This window comes from Hyla sarda, chromosome 1 (genome assembly GCF_029499605.1).
Source record: "Hyla sarda isolate aHylSar1 chromosome 1, aHylSar1.hap1, whole genome shotgun sequence".
NCBI classification, from domain to species: domain Eukaryota; kingdom Metazoa; phylum Chordata; class Amphibia; order Anura; family Hylidae; genus Hyla; species Hyla sarda.
In genome coordinates, this window is record NC_079189.1 from 235240398 (window position 1) to 235257384 (window position 16987).

Genomic DNA, 16987 nt, shown 5'->3' on the forward strand with positions numbered 1-16987 from the left:
TCCTTCCCAGCGTTCCTTGCCACATGTATTAACATGTGGATCCGCCATTTTAGATGCCCTGGAGCCTGAACCGCAGTAAATTGAGTTTAATGAAACGATTTGCCCGATATAATCGCAGAGATATTCACATTCGTTGCAAATTGAATATTTCATGAAATTCGTAACAAATTCGGGTTTGTCAGCTTTGATTCGCTCATCTCTATATACAAGCATCATTTTTTATATATGATATGAAAGGTACACTTAAAAAATTGGGCTAATAAAGAATGGGCAATAGAAAAAAAAAAGGGTGAAAATCCAGCTAAGACTATTGCTCAAAAAAACATAGCCTACCATTTTTACAGATACATCAACATCTCCATTTCATGTACTGTGTCTGCATTGCAGCTCAGAGCCATTCATGTCTCACAGCACACGTACAAGCTTCAGACCCCCACCGATTGTTGTTCGCCATCAATGCTAGATCTTGGAAAACCCCTTTCATTCTATAAATAGAACACCAGCTTTTATATCTGATATCTCTGTTTCTTATTAGATTACTGAGGTTGGAAATCTTGGTACATGTTGAGTCTGTTCTGTAAAGCAGTGTTCTATAAATAGTTCTATAAAGCAGTGTTAGCGTTGCACATTGCAACCAATTAAATAACTTCTTTCATTTTCAAGACAGATGTGGTAAAATAGTTTTTATACATAATGTAGCAGTATCTCTGCTTTTTTTTTATAAATTAGTTTTTTTTAAGATTTTGTACATGTGACAAAACAAACAAACAATGCATATCTGCGATATATATAAAAAAATAAAAAATAAAAATAAAACACAATAAACACATTTAAGAAACTAAGTAGGCAGAGAGAAATGGTGTAAGAACCCGAAGGGTTAATGTGCACTGAGGTCTTTTGTTATTCTTGTTACTGTGGAAACACCCTGTTCTCTGTATGGTCAGCTGACCTTGTTGGCTTTTCCTCTGCTTAGCTCCCTATGTAAACCCTCAGTATTCATCCTCCTAGCTAGCGTTTGTACTGCATCTTGTATTTCTGGCATATTTGACCCATTGGCTCTGCTCTCTGACTCCTCTCCTGTTTCTGCGATATGGCTTTTCTGTTATCTCTTTGTATTGACTCGGCTTGGGGATTCTGACATATTGTGTGTGTATGTTTAGTTATTATTTCTGTAAGTGTGTGTTATTCCATACAATGTCCTGACCCCCGTCTGTATTGTAAGTTTATTTTGTTGACGTTTTACTCCGTGCACTTATTCAGGCAGGGACTGTCACCGTGGTTGTGGACCCGTCGCCTATGGCAGGTATGCAAGTGGGCAGGGCAAGTGGGAGCGGGTGAGTTCAGAGCTTCACTCTTCCCTGCCCCTACGTTACACATGGCATCTGTAAGGATGAATGTAACAAGGGAAATTAGATTAATATAGTCAAAGAATCAGATAATCTTTTTATCAGACATACAACACTATGGACCCCAATTTTGGTTAAAAACAACATGGGCAAATTAATTCCAAAGTTTAAAGACATGTGGAACCCCATTCATGCAAGTGAATAAAAATTCTCAATGAATGGATTCAGGAGTTTTGTTGAGGAGACCCGGATGTGCTGAAATTTTGCCATGTTAATAGAACCTAAGGGTCTATTCACATGTCAGAATTTCCGCATGTGGAATTCCGCCTTAAATTAAAGCCCAATAGACTTCTATGGGATTCTGCACTCCCATTCACACTTCTCAATTTCCACATGTGGATTCTGCACGGATTCAGCACAAATTCTGCACAAGCCAGAAACCCCCCAAAGGAATGCGGAAATTCTGCCGTGTGAATAGACCACGATTACACAGGCATAGTCTGCACTCATGGGAGCATCAGCACATAACTGCGCAGAAAAGAAGCTAACACTGCATGGTTTTTGGCACAGATATTGTAAGTATGAGGATTACATCCATATGAACATAGCCTTAGGGGGTCCAATGCCTCTTTGCCACATCATAATATAGCAGTATTATAAACAGCACATGGAAGTTGGGGGGCCCTGTTCCACTTATGGCAGTGAGGTAATGTAATAGGATGCCTGTGCTGCAACAAGTTAGTTAAGGGCTTGTTCACATTGCCATTGGACTCTGCTAATCAGAGTTTTGATGGCAATCTGGTCAGAACGACAGGAGTTTAGTGGAGAAAAAAATAGTGCAAGCACAATTTTTCTCCACTAAATTTCTGTAAAATCACCGGATCACCGACGGACCCCAAGCCAGTAAATGGGGTCCGTCAGGACCCAGTAATAGACATTTGGATCCGACCCATTTCAGGGTCCGATCGCTCTATAAAGAAAAGAAAAAAGCCGAACTGACTAGGGTTGGATGCAAACAAAAATATGAACCTAGTCTAAGTTAGTTTCTTCTTTCCTAGATATCCACAATCACATTTGAGTGTTATTATTGAAAAGTTAAAATGTGGGGTGGAGTCGCCGACTGCTGAGGCACATAGTGCATTTAGGTTGCCAACGATTTGCTGACTCAATAACTGCAGAGTTTCAAACTTTCTTTGGCATTAAAATCAGCACAAAAACTGTTTACCATGAGTGTCTAGGCATTTGGTTGGTTAAACATCTGCATAAAAGCCTTAGGGTATGTCCCCAAAGTGGAATATTTGTGCAGAAATCTGCCGGAATATTCCGCACGGACATTTCGTTACAGCAGAGTTCCATTGATTTCAATAGGATTCTGCTGCACTGTTCACATGGTGGAATTTTCGTGGCAGATGTATCTGCTGCAGAAATCCTGATTCCTGCATCAGCAAAAAGTATAGACCTAGCAGCTGCTCTCTGCCCCACCAGTACTGAGTGATGCGTGCCTCCCTATACACAGACAGTGTTTGCAGCCTCCAAGACTTTCCTGTGACTAATGATTTCAGTTTAAGGCTGGAATTCCACTGAGTTTTTTTTTGCAAAAACCGTAAAAAATGCCAATTTTTCCGCACGCGTCCAGATGTTAGCTGCAAGTCAATATTACATTGCAAAATGCCAGATCCACTTGGCGTTTTTCAGTTTGGCGTTTTTCTCTGTGTTTTTTCATAGTGAAAAAAAGGGGCATGTTCCAGGAAGAGGAAGAGCAGCCATTTAAAATTTTCAGTGCAGAAAAGTTTTTTATTCATGCTGCATGGTGTGATTTAGCTTGCTGAGCACTATGGCCCCACGTATATGCTTTGATGTGTCCAAGCTCATTCAATTTGTAAGTACACATTTTATGTTTAGTTTGTGAGATGAAAACTAAAGTATATATATATATATATATATATATATATATAATTTTTCTTTTCATAAAAAAAAAGTATGATGATTTTTAATTTTCTGGATTTAATTGTCTCACAAAGTCCATATAAAAGAGAATAACTATAGCAGCAGCAGAGATAGCAGTTGCACGATGGCCCTGGTGCCTTAGGGGGCCCCAAAGCACATGTGGCCCCTAACAGACCAGTATTCTATTAGTAACATGTGGCCCTGTTGCAGATTTAGGCTGGGGTCCCCGAATCTACAATGTGTGCCTCTTTTTGATGTTGTGCAGTTATATTCGCTTCTATAATGTTTAATAGTTTAGGCCCCACATAGGGTACTGTAGTGTTTTTTTTTGGGGGGGGGGGATGTTTCAGTGCTCTGCCTAGGCGCAGCACACATCATTCACCTAATTAATATGTTCCTCTTGTTTGCTATAACACAAACATGAGCAGCAGATTACTATATCCCCTGGTAAGCATGGGAGTGTACCTCCAGTGAACATCTTTAGTGATCCGAGGCCTGCAATGTTTCCGCATGGGTTCCCATGAGACACCCACAGCACTGTTAAGGACACATATGGTATCATTTATATAGAAATTCAAATTTTAAGTCCCCCACCATGTGTGTTGCACAGAGAATTATTCATCAACATATGTACACTTATGTGGGTTAGAAATGTGACCATGTTTTACTCATTTTAGTTTACTTTGGCTGGTTTTTGTACATAATAGGTGAGCTTTTTCAAAACCTGTCCTGATGAAAATTTGCACAGTTGCCCATAGCAACCAATCTTTTTTTTTTTTCTTTTTTTTTTAACAAGGCCTCTGCAAAATGAATTAAGCTATTTGATTTGTTGCTATGGTAATGTTTGTAAATTTTCCTTTGGATATGTTTGGATATATATCCCCCAATTTGTAGCTAAAATGGCGTACTAAAGTATCCTTATTTTTAAAAGTGAAAATTTATGTCAAATGACTTTGTTTAAATTTTGTAGGTCGGATCCCGTCCGGTCATCTGGGATACATCCCTGTAAGTTAATAAAGATCGCGTTGCAAAGGAGGAGGCTTGGACAGAAATATTCCTAAATCTTTTTCAGGATTGGGATAGTAAGACTGCCCGGGAGCAGGGAGCAATTGGTAAGTGACACATTCTAATTTTTTAATTTGTAATTTTAACTTCAAAATGCATGACGTGATCATATATAATATTTTTTTCTAAAGTGTAATTGTACTATTTGTTATTTTATTATTTATAGAAATGCAAGTCACGAAAAGGTGGCGTTCTGTGCGTGACAGCTTTCGCAAACACCAGCTAAAAAAGGCCAGAAGTGGAAGTGGGGGAGATACTGGCGCAACATACAAATATTACAATCAACTACTGTTTCTGCTGTCCAGTCGGGAATTGAGAAGGTAACTTTTTAAAGATTCATACTTTATCAGTCTGTTGAAAGTAGTAATGCAGCATTAGGCAGTATCCACTAATATGCAGGCTAGCAGATAATTGTGTGATAGCATGATGACCAACTGCTGTCACAGCCCTAATCAGTGGCATTAATAAGGTTGTTGTCACCTACTGTGGTATGTAATTGTGTCACACCATCTCCCCCACTTTTAAAGTTTACTTAAAACATCCGAATCCTCATTTTACGTTTTTCTCACCCATTTTAGGACTTCAAGTAATGTAGACTTTCAGTCTGAGGACGAGGTTGTGGAAGGAGCCAATACAACCCCCGAGGAACAGAACATCACCACCACAGACGATCCACAAGTCAGTGGTGATGAAGAGGAGGTGGAGATTCCCATAAGCCAGCCAGCCTCTGAACAGCCAATTGAAATGTCCCAGTCTCAAGAAATTGTTGAAGATAGTGATGTACCTGGGCCAAGTGGGGTTCAACCGTCAAGGTTGACACCCCCTGACCTTAGAAGAATCCCCCTTCTGACCAGGAGGGCAACAGCAAGGGCAGCACTGCGGAGGAGGTTGAGGCCAGAACATGACCTCAATGAGGAAATCATTTCCTTAATCCACCGGCAAAGATCAGAAGACGGCAGTGACGCCTTCGGCCAAGCTATTGCTGAGAGGCTGCGTACATTGCCAGTTCAACAACGAACGCGATGCATGTCGTTCATGTTGGGGTGCATTGATTATTTTGATGAGCCTTATGTAGCTCCTCCAATTCCCACACTCTTGTCCTATATGATGGAGCGCTGCAGCCCCCCCACAACCAGAAATGCAGAACGCTCACAACTTGATTCAAGCACTCAGACTGAGTGGCAGAAGAGTCCCTATGGTAATCGTCCACTTGTTCAAAGGTATTTACCACAGGAACAGTACTAAGCTAATGTTCCAGAAGGAACATATTCCTTTGGTGACCCTTACCATGTCCCTTCTAACCCTACTCCTTACATTCGCCCTCAGCGGCATGAGTCCGACAGCTAATCAGACTTTACCCTACGGCCACCAAGTCCTTGATTTTGTAAATTTTATTTTGTTTTGCTAAATTTTCTTGGCAAATTGCTTGTTTTATGTTATTTATGTTAATTTTGTTATCTTGTGTACATTTTTGAAAAAAAAAATAAAAATTATGTGCACATTTATTTATAATTTACTTTAAAAAAACAAAAAATTATTTATTTAAATATGAAAGGTATACATAACAAATACATGTTTTCAAATCTACATATTAAGGGTACATTCACACTTACAGTATCTTGCGCAGATTACATACACACAATTTTAAGTGGGATTTAGTCAGATAGTTTATCTACAAATCAGCATCCTAAAATCAGGAGCATTAAATAATAAACATAACACAATACTGTATGTCTTTATAGCCTCTGAATAACCTCATTGAAGTATCAGCATAGAAAAAAAAATGAATGTCTCATACACATAACGTTTGGGTGATATGGCAGCGGGATCAGAATGAAAAATGTGCAAAGTGGCCACTTCGGCATCCCCACAAAACCTCTGCCTCAAAATATTTCTTGAGCAGGATAGTGTCACTTACTGTTTATTCCAAATAATGTGTTGTGGCAGTGGTCCAGCAGAGATTGGACATCTGATGTTTAATGATTACTAAAACAAGATCATGCTGCCATATCCAAATCATAAATTTACTCACAGAATCCCAGGTTGTTAGTGTACCTTATGAATGATCATAAAGTGAAAGCCCGCTAGCCACGTCACGGCCACCTGGATGTAGCGGGTCCCTAACCTAAAATGATGCTGTCATGGGCACTTTTTCATACAGAAGGTAAAAAAAAAAAAAAACACAAATTAAGTCGAACTCCCAGAAATACACGCCATTTGCCAGAGCACTGAACTCTCAGGAGACATAAAATAATTTGCTAATTTATCTCGCACACGTAGTCCACTTAAATAGGGCCTAGATGTATTCCAGCTGGTGGAAGTAGGAAAGGATGCAAGGTGTTCCTCTAAATCAACATCTAAGCCATCACGATCTCGGACGTAATTATGAAGAACACAGCATGCTTTCACAACTTGATCAACGGTCTCCACTTTTAACTGGATTAAAGTGTGAAGAACTCTCCACTTGTTTGCCAATATGCCAAAGGCACATTCTACAACCTTACGGGCTCGACTCAGGCGGTAATTAAATATCCTCTTAATGGAATCTAAGCCTCGCTTTGGAAATGGTCTAAAGAGGTTAGTGGAGAGTGGAAAAGCCTCATCTGACACTATAACAGACCGTTTCAGCAGAAAAGGCGTTAAAATCCGTTTAGGACTTTATGCTCCTATCTGAGAGACAGGCACAGCTACTGCAGAATCACCAAAACTCACGAATTGAATATAAGTGAAAGCACCAAACTCCCGAACTGCATACAAGGGAATAAGGTAGCACTCCAAACTCCCGAACTGGAACCTCACGAATAGCTGCTAGCAGACGAACAGGAAAAGCTCCCAAGCGGCTTACACTCCTGGCAGTCAGTCCCTATCAGCATACAGTGAATCCCCCCAAGAATGAGACAAGGCTCCGTGTTGAGGGTCAAGCAGTGGTCTGACTTTAATGGGGCTACCTGCCCGGTATTTATGCAGGTCTCCACCAGGTGGACACTCCCCTAGGGGACCTGATGGTAGACTGTAGAACATAGTGGACAGTAGCCAATCGCAGTGTCTTCAACATAAGCCCTTCACACTTTACCCATACCTCCCTCCTCTCTATCCCCCAGACAACTGGGAAGAAATCCAATTATCTTCCAGGACAAAGAAATCCAATTATCTCCCAGGACGAAGAAATCCAATTATCTCCCAGGGATAGAGGCAGACTCCATTGAGCACATGGTTGCAAAAAGACATAAAACTACACAATGCCACAATTCCTACATAAAATATATGCATGCAACATATCCCCAGATAGCTTAGGTCTGAGCGCACATTATCAAATGGTGCTCAGACCACACACATATAGTTCAATTGCCATGGAGCTAAAGTCTTTCCCATAGTCTTTTATTATATGAATGGGCTCCATGGCATAGCTTACTGGGGTATCACCGCTCACACGGGGCAAGTATCGAATGACCCCACTGTATTTAAAGGGCGAGTATGAGTGACATACACTCTGGTATTGCTGAATACGGTTTTTAAAGGGCCCAATCTCCCAGGGCCATAGTCCAAAGGCAGCAGGCGGGCAACCAGGCTTCTCCAATGCAATGTGGCGAGATTGGTCTTGTCACATCTCTCCCCTTTTCCAAACAGACTAACAGGGTATCTGACCTCCTGCTGGTCAGTGCCCTTGTTAGTCCAGCAGCCCACCCACAATAACTGGTTACTACACCTGGGTAGAGGAGAATCTTGTCCAGGTGCCTCACCACGGCTGTGTGGGGAACTGGTAAGCTGCCTTGGTGGGTTGCTGAGGGGGCAGAGACCAGAGGTACTCTGCCCTGATGCCAGCACTGCCACGGGAGTAGTCTGGTTGAAGCCTGGTTGCTGGAGACCGACTGTCTCCCCTTTAGCGGCACCGCTCTGCTGCTGGAGACCGACTGTCTCCCCTTTTGTTGCACAGCTCCGCTGCCGGAGGGGGAGAACGCCTGTTTCCCCTTTGGCTAAACAGCCCTGTTGTGGGGGGGGGGGGTAAGTGCAGAGACCACGGTCACATCTGCACAGCTGTGGGGCTTACAGTGTCCCCCTGGTACATTAAGCTGCCGCTGGGGAGAGGTGGTAACAAGCTCCTCTCCCATACATAATTCCAGTCTCTGTGGAGGGAGACCGACTGTCTCTCCTCCCAACACAGAGTCCTGCTGTTGGGGAAAGGAGACTGGGCTCTCTATTCCCTGCTGGATACTCTGCCGCTGGGGAATGGAGACTGGGCTCCCAATTCCTGGAAAATCAGGCTGCCGCTAGGGAGGGAGGACGCTGCTCTCCTCTCCCTGTACTTCACACTGCCTTCCCGGCATATCACTCTGCTGCTGGGGGGCAGGAACAACTACCTCTGCCCCCTTTAACTCAGCCTGCCGCTGGGGAGGGAGGACACTGCTCTCCTCTCCCTGCACTTCACACTGCCGCTGGGGAATGGAGACTGGGCTCCCAATTCCCTGCAGGACCGGTGGAGAGACCTCGGTCCCATCTCCACCGGCCACCTGGGGTTCTTCCCAGTAAAACTTTACCATCTCGTCCCCTCTGAATGGGTCTGGCTCTGGGTCTGTCCTGCTGCTCTCCTGCTGAGCCTTCTCACTATATTGGAACAGCTGCTGGTAGCCCTGTTCTAGCTCCATCTCCCGGGTCACCAGGTGGACCAGGTCTTGCTCAATTTCGTGAGTGTCTTCCTAGTCATACCTGCTCTCCCTCCACTCCAAGAGATCACTGAACCGGGCTTGTGTAGGGCTCCCAAATTCGAGCTCTGAAAAAGACTCCCACAACAAGCCAGGACCATCAAACTCCTCTCCCTCTGGCTTGTCATGCTTGGCTGTCCAGGGCAGGTACTGTGCCCCATACCACCTGAGCGCCTGGTAGGCATCTTCCAGCCACATCTCCTGCCATACCCGGAGCTCCAATTCCTTTACCCCTTCCTCCAGGGGCTGCTCTCCCAGGAAGGGCATCCGCAGGGCTAGTCGCTTCTGCAATCGCTGGTCTTCCTTGGGGAGTCTCTCGCCCCGCTGGTACTCCACAATACCCAGTGCCTGGTACCAGATGCCTTTGCGGACTGCATCTTGGTCATCCATGACACCCTCCTCATGCTCCACTGCTGGTTCCATCCTGGTGCTGTCAGGGTCGCGGTACTCAGAGATGCGTTGCCCTCAAATTGTAAAATCCAAAGCAATGGTGTCCCTCTGGCTGTAGGAACGATCCCACCGTTGCCACCAATTGTAACGGACCGTTTCAGCAGAAAAGGGGTTAAAATCCGTTTAGGCGATATGCCCCTTTCTGAGAAACAGGCACAGCTACTGCAGAATCACCAAAACTCAGGAATTGGATATAAGTGAATGCACCAAACTCCTGAACTGCATACAAGGGAATAAGGTAGCACTTCAAACTCCCGAACTGGAACCTCACGAATAGCTGCTAGCAGACGAACAGGAAAAGCTCCCAAGCGGCTTACACTCCTGGCAGTCAGTCCCTATCAGCATACAGTGAATCCCCCCAAGAATGAGACAAGGCTCCGTGTTGAGGGTCAAGCAGTGGTCTGACTTTAATGGGGCTACCTGCCCGGTATTTATGCAGGTCTCCACCAGGTGAACACTCCCCTAGGGGACCTGATGGTAGACTGTAGAACATAGTGGACAGTAGCCAATCGCAGTGACTTCAACATAAGCCCTTCACACTTTACCCATACCTCCCTCCTCTCTATCCCCCAGACAACTGGGAAGAAATCCAATTATCTTCCAGGACAAAGAAATCCAATTATCTCCCAGGACGAAGAAATCCAATTATCTCCCAGGGATAGAGGCAGACTCCATTGAGCACATGGTTGCAAAAAGACATAAAACTACACAATGCCACAATTCCTACATAAAACATATACATGCAACATATCCCCAGATAGCTTAGGTCTGAGCGCACATTATCAAATGGTGCTCAGACCACACACATATAGTTCAATTGCCATGGAGCTAAAGTCTTTCCCATAGTCTTTCATTATAGGAATGGGCTCCATGGCATAGCTATCTGGGGTATCACAGCTCACACAGGGCAAGTACCGAATGACCCCACTGTATTTAAAGGTGGAGCTGTGGAGCTGGAGTTCCCTCTTCCCCATTTCTCCTACTTGGATCAGATGGCTGAATACTGTTTTTAAAGGGCCCAATCTCCCAGGGCCATAGTCCAAAGGCAGCAGGAGGGAAACGAGGCTTCTCCAATGCAATGTGGCGAGATTGGTCTCGTTCCAGACACCGTTACAAAAGGAGCTGGATCAGAGGTTCCAGAAAGAGGTCTGGAAGGGGGCAAAGAAATCTGGGTCAGGAGAAATTGACGCCCAATCTTTGAGGCCTGCAGCACTCTGGAGTCTGATGAACTCCCATATCCACCTACATTCACTGCCACAAATTCATATTATCAGTGTCGGCAACAGCCATAAGAAGAATTGAAAAATATCTTTTATAATTAAAATATAAAGAACTAGAATGTGGCGGCTCCTGTACACGGATTTGTTTACCATCAGCTGCACCTAGACAGTTGGGGAAATTCGCTACCTGTTCAAAACCAGCAGCTACTTGGAGCCATGTATCAAAAGTAGGTGCAGGCATCACAGATGGGCCCAACTCCTCCCAAATCAGAGTACATGTCTCCTTCACTATATTGGCTATTGTAGTTTTGCCCAAAAAAACTGGAACTGCAGAGAAGTAAACGATTCTACAGTAGCCAGGAATCTGAAAGAGAAAAAAATAAAATTACTATCACATCACAATACAAAAAAAAAATTAAAAAAATAAAAAAATATATATATACATACCTTAATGTGATTAAAAGACAAACCACAGGTGAAATAGGCTTTCGCATGGGGGTCTCCTGAAGAGTCAAGAAGGGCCTCAACATGTTCAGCAAATTATCAAAGGAAGCTATGGACCTACGTGTGAAGCGAAAAAATTGCTGAGGGTACCTGAAAAATATTCAAACATCACATAAATAATAAGAACAGAAACAAGAGAAAAAAACAAACATTCACACATAATACACAGCGGGGGGCAAAAAAAAAAAGGGGGGGGGAGAATATGTATATATATATATATATATATATATATACCTTTGCAAAGTCCGATAGAACCTGGAAAAGTGCCCTGCTGATTCATGCGCCAATGCAGAGGATGGACCCAGTATCTGTGCCTCCTACGATAAATAGGCTGGAAACAAAGATTAGGTTATCAGTCAATTTGCTAACATTATAATAATAAAAAATAATAAAAATACCCGACACATCACCTGGGCCCTGCGTGCCCAAAGCAACAACAGACAAGTTTCAAAATCATTTGGGGATAATCTTCCAAGTGGAGCAGACATTCTGAATAAAGGATGTATCACAAACCACAAAAAAGAGAAAAATGCGTCCGCATGGGCTGGTTTAAGTAGAACTCTACTGAGGAAATGACATCAGGAGGGGGCAGATACCTTTCATTAATCCTAATCCATTTTAGCTGGTTGGAAAATCTGACTTGGAAAGGAAAGAAAAACTGCCAAAAGTAAAAAAAAAAGCCAAATTCCACATAAAGGTAAAAACGCCAGAAAAAAACGCCAGAAAAAACGCCAAAAAGCAGGGAAAAACTGTGGCAGTTTTCTGGTGTTTTTTTCTGGCATTTTTAAGGCTAGGTTTCCATGCAGGTTTTTTCATTTGGTTTATTTGGAAAACTGCAACTGAAGTTTTTGAGCCAAAGCCAGAAGTGTATTCTAAAGGAATGGAAGAAAAGACTTACACTTCTCCTTTCTACTTGATCCAATCCCCCCCCCCCCCACACCCAATAAAAAAAAATAAGAAATAAAAAAACCTGTGTGGAAACCTAGCCTTATGCTGTCTTGAAAGCTCCTGCAGTTTTAACATGAATATTAGAGATGAGCGAACTTTTCAAAAATTCGATTCACCAAATTTTCCCGAAAAGTTTGTTTCGATCCGAATTTGTTCGCGGTGAATTGATATTAAAAAAGGCTATTTCTAGCCTACATACAGACTCTATAGGGGTATAGGACACTTTGCTGTGCCCTAAAACGCATATGGAGTGTGCTGGGGTAGTGAAATAATACTGTTATTTCAGAATAGCATGCAGATTACCGGCATCGCTCTTAGAATCACTGCCGCACAGCAGCACAATGACAGAGCCTGGTGGTGGCATCAGTGTCAGGAGACCATATAGTGACTGAATGACACAGCGTGGAGGTGCTGGCAGCATGAGGACACCATATAGTGGCTGAATGGCACAGCGTGGAGGTGTTGGCAGCATGAGGACACCATATAGTGGACCGGAGCGCCCGCTTCCTCTCCTCCTCTCCCCGGGATCCTGCGTCTCCTGCTCGGACATACCGATCGGGAGCACGGGATCCCTCACGCGCCACGTCCCTGTCTAACTCACCCTGCACCCCGCTCCATACACCGACTCTCTCTGCCTCTCGGCACCCACGGCCCCGCTCTCTAGGGCGCACGCGCGCCGCCTTCAGTACATTTAAAGGGCCAGCGCACCCTTGATTGGTGCGCTGGCTAATTGTTCCCTGCTCCTTCCCCATAAAAGTTACCTGCCCCTTCCTGCCCTTGCCGGATCTTTGTGCCCTAGTGCCTCTGAGAAAGCATTCCATATAGTGTGTATTGCCTTGCCTGTTGCCGAACCCGTTGCTACTGCCTACTCGCCTTTGAACCCTTGCCGCCTGCCCTGACCTCTGCTACGTCCGACTACGCTCCTGCCTGTGTACCTCGCCATATCAGTTGCCAGAGAGGTCGAGTTGCTACTGGAGGATACGACCTGGTGGTTACCGCCGCAGCAAGTCCATCCCACCTTGCGGCGGGCTCTGGTGAAAACCAGTAACCACTTAGAACCGGTCCTCGGGTACAACCCTCGCCATCGCCTCTCTGGTCAAGAGGATCCACTACCAGTTCTGCCGGTACGTGACAATTAGCATTCTGGAAAATTCTATTTTATTACTGATGAAATTATCAATAAATAAAAAAAAACGACCTTAATTACCCCATACATTACACCAGGAGCAGTCAGGAGTAGGCCTCAGCAGTACCCAAGAGGCTTTAATAACCCCCTACCTTTGCACGATCAATTGCGAGATCGAGCAATACCAGGTGTGTTATGCCCTCAGATTTTCAGGGCCGCAGCCGCGCTCCACTGAACGGATTAGCGTGTCTCTATCTTTCAAGGACAGGTGCGTGTTGCACGCTGAAACCAGTTCGTGATAGGGATCTGGGATTGCAATTATTTAACCTTAAAACGAGGAATTACCAGTAAGTGAGGGTCATAAGCTGGCGTTGATTAAGTTCCTGCCCTTTGTACACACCGCCCGTCGCTATAAGTGATTGGATTAGTTAGTGAGTTGGTTAGTGAGGTCCTCGGATCGGCCCAGGCGGGGTAGGTGAAGGCCCTGGCAGAGCGCAGAGAATTTAATGATCATTGTTGAAATTTGCATTAAGCATGTATTTAGCTACTGCTAAACATCCAAAAATTTAAGGCCCAAGGCCGGACCACCAGGGAGGCAAGTAGTTCCTGAAAGACACAGAATGAGTCTGGATCATGCATTTGCAGTACCCAAGAGGTTTTCATAACCCCTTACATTTAAAGATCAATGTTTACATTTGCATTAAGCATGTATTTAGCTACTGCTAAACTTCAAAAAAATATAGGCCCAAGGCCTGAGGCACCAGGGAGGCAAATAGTTTGTGAAAGACACAGAATGAGTCTGGAGCAGTACTCAAGAGGGTTTCATAACCCCTTACATTTAAAGATCAATGTTGACGTTTGCATTAAGCATATATTTAGCTACTGCTAATCTTCAAAAAATTATAGGCCCAAGGCCAGAAGCATCAGTTTCCCCATATTATGAGCATAGTTGTCCCCCAGATTAGGCAGCATAGATGTCACCCAGATTAGGCAGCATACATGTCCCCTAGATTAGGAGCATAGTTGTCCCCCAGATAAGGAGCATAGTTGTCCCCCAGATTAGGCAGCATAGATGTCCCCCAGATTAGGAGCATACTTGTCCCCCAGAGTGGGCAGCATAGATGTCCCCCGGATTAGGAGCATACTTGTCCCCCAGATTAGGCAGCATAGATGTCCCCCAGATTAGGAGCATACTTGTCCCCCAGAGTAGGCAGCATAGATGTCCCCCAGATTAGGAGCATACTTGTCCCCCAGATTAGGCAACATAGATGTCCACCAGATTAGGAGCTTAGTTGTCCCCGAGATTAGGAGCATAGTTGTCCCCCAGATAAGGAGCATAGTTGTCCCCCAGATTAGGCAGCATAGATGTCATCCAGATTAGGCAGCATAGATGTCCCCCAGATTAGGCAGCATAGATGTCCCCCAGATTAGGCAGCATAGATGTCCCCCAGATTAGGAGCATAGTTGTCCCCCAGATTAGGCAGCATAGATGTCACCCAGATTAGGCAGCATAGATGTCCCCCAGATTAGGAGCATAATTGTCCCCCAGAGTAGGCAGCATAGATGTCCCCTAGATTAGGAGCATACTTGTCCCCCACATTAGGCAGCATAGATGTCCACCAGATTAGGAGTTTAGTTGTCCACCAGATTAAGAGCATAGTTGTCCCCCAGATAAGGAGCATAGTTGTCCCCCAGATTAGTCATCATAGATGTCCCCCAGATTAGGAGCATAGTTGTTCCCCAGATTAGGCAGCATAGTTGTCCCCCAATCAGCGCAGGCCGGTCAGAGCCAATCAAAGGGCCGTATGTGGCAAGCGGGCCGTACAATGCCCAGGTCTGCCCCAGAGGGTTTCATAACCAACCACAATAGAGAACATTTTGTTGTAGGAGCATGGTCAATCTACTCAGACCCATCTGTCATTGGTGAATCCTGGAAATCCTGGAAATCCTGGCTGATCCATCCCTAATTCATCTTGACAAACGTCGGTCTCTCCACATTTTTAGTGGACAGACGAGTTCGCCTTGGGGTGACTATGGCCCCGGCCGCATTAAATACCCGCTATGATGGCACACTACTGGCCGGGCAGGACAGCTTTTCCAGGGCAAACTCAGCTAGTTGTGGCCATAAATCGAGTTTGGCTGCCCAGAAGTCCAGCGGATCTTCAACGGTTGTTGGCAGGGTCATGTCGAGGTAAGCCACCACCTGCTGGTTCAGGTCCTGCTCCATGTCCACCTGCTGCTGATGAGTAGCTTCACTATGCGGCTGAAGGAAGCTACTCATCAGCGACTGTAGACTCAGGCTGCTGCTGATTGAGCCGGTACTGCTCCTGCCACCCCTCCCCTCCCCAGCAGCCATGGCAGTGGAAGGTGAGCGCAGAGGGCCCCCCAAGTCAGACCTGCGAGTGGATGGACCATGTGGCCGATAGGCATCGGCCAACCGACTACATAGAAGCTCCCTGAAGTAGATCAGTTTGTCCTCCCTCTCAGTGGGTGTAAAAAAGGCCCCCATTCTGGGCCGGTAGCTAGGGTCTAATAAGGTGGAGATCCAGAAGTCATCGCGCTGACGAATTTTGACAATTCGGGGGTCACTACGCAAGCAACTCAGCATGCATCGTGCCATTTGTGACAGTGACTCGCTGGGACTACCTGCCTCCATCTCCACTGCATACTGCCACGGTGTGTCTGGGTCCTCTGTCTCGCCTCCCTCGTAATAACCCTCCAGCTCCTCTGGCTGCTCCTCCTCTCCTGTCCAATGACCAGAAACACCGGCCATCTCATCCACCGTAAACTGTGCTCCGCTCTGCCCCTCATCTTCCTCCTCCAGTTCATCCCCCACAGGACTCATGTGGCCTTCTGATGTAGGCGCAACGTCTCCATTGCTGTGACCAGCCATGTTTTCAATAATTTTTTGGAGTAAATGTAGGAGTGGAATTACGTCGTTCATGGCGTAATTCGAGCGACTAACAAAAAACGCGGCTTCCTCAAAGGGCCTCAGCAAATGGCAGGTGTCACATATGAGCTGCCACTCGTTCACATTGAAGTTACACAGGGGAGTACTCCTATCTGCTTGTATCATCAAAAAATCCGTGATGGATTTTCTTTGTTCGTATAGTCTGTCCAACATATTGATGGTGGAATTCCAACGTGTGACAATGTCACAAATGAGACTATGTTGTGGGATACCGTTCTGACGCTGCAGCTCAAGCAAAGTGTGCTTGACGGTGTACTAGTGGTTTAAGTGCATGCACAGTTTCCTTGCCATTGTCAGGACGTCTTGCAAATGGGGTGAAGACTTGATGAACTTCTTGACAACCAGATTCAACACGTGTGCCATGCAGGGCGAATGGTTCAAACTTCCTTGTCGCAGTGCGGCTACAATGTTCTTCCCATTGTCGGTCACCATGGTTCCCATTTCCAGATTTCGTGGAGTAAGCCATAATCGGATTTCTTCCCTAGTGAACTTCAGCAGTTCCTCCCCTGTGTGACTCCATTCGCCAAGGCAAACCATGTGAAGGACGGCTTGACACCGCTGTGCCCTACAAATGTGGTACGATGAAGGGCCACCGATATTTGGACATGCAGTGGAGGCCAAGGACACGGAGGAGGAGGCACACACTGTAAAAGGACCAACTGCCTGGGAGTGAGAGCGTGGAGGAAGAAGCGGTGTGACCTGTCCAAGTT

At 45.2% G+C, this 16987-nt stretch overlaps 1 protein-coding gene across 1 annotated transcript; it reads left to right on the plus strand.

Moving 5' to 3' along the window:
- Positions 1-3115: 3115 nt before the first annotated feature.
- On the plus strand, positions 3116-5721 carry LOC130304665 (uncharacterized). Its single transcript, XM_056551948.1, has 4 exons — positions 3116-3225; positions 4264-4405; positions 4525-4678; positions 4937-5721. The coding sequence occupies exons 3-4, from the start codon at positions 4527-4529 to the stop codon at positions 5601-5603; spliced, it is 819 nt and encodes a 272-aa protein (XP_056407923.1). The 5' UTR covers positions 3116-3225; positions 4264-4405; positions 4525-4526; the 3' UTR covers positions 5604-5721.
- The last annotated feature ends 11266 nt before the right edge of the window (positions 5722-16987 follow it).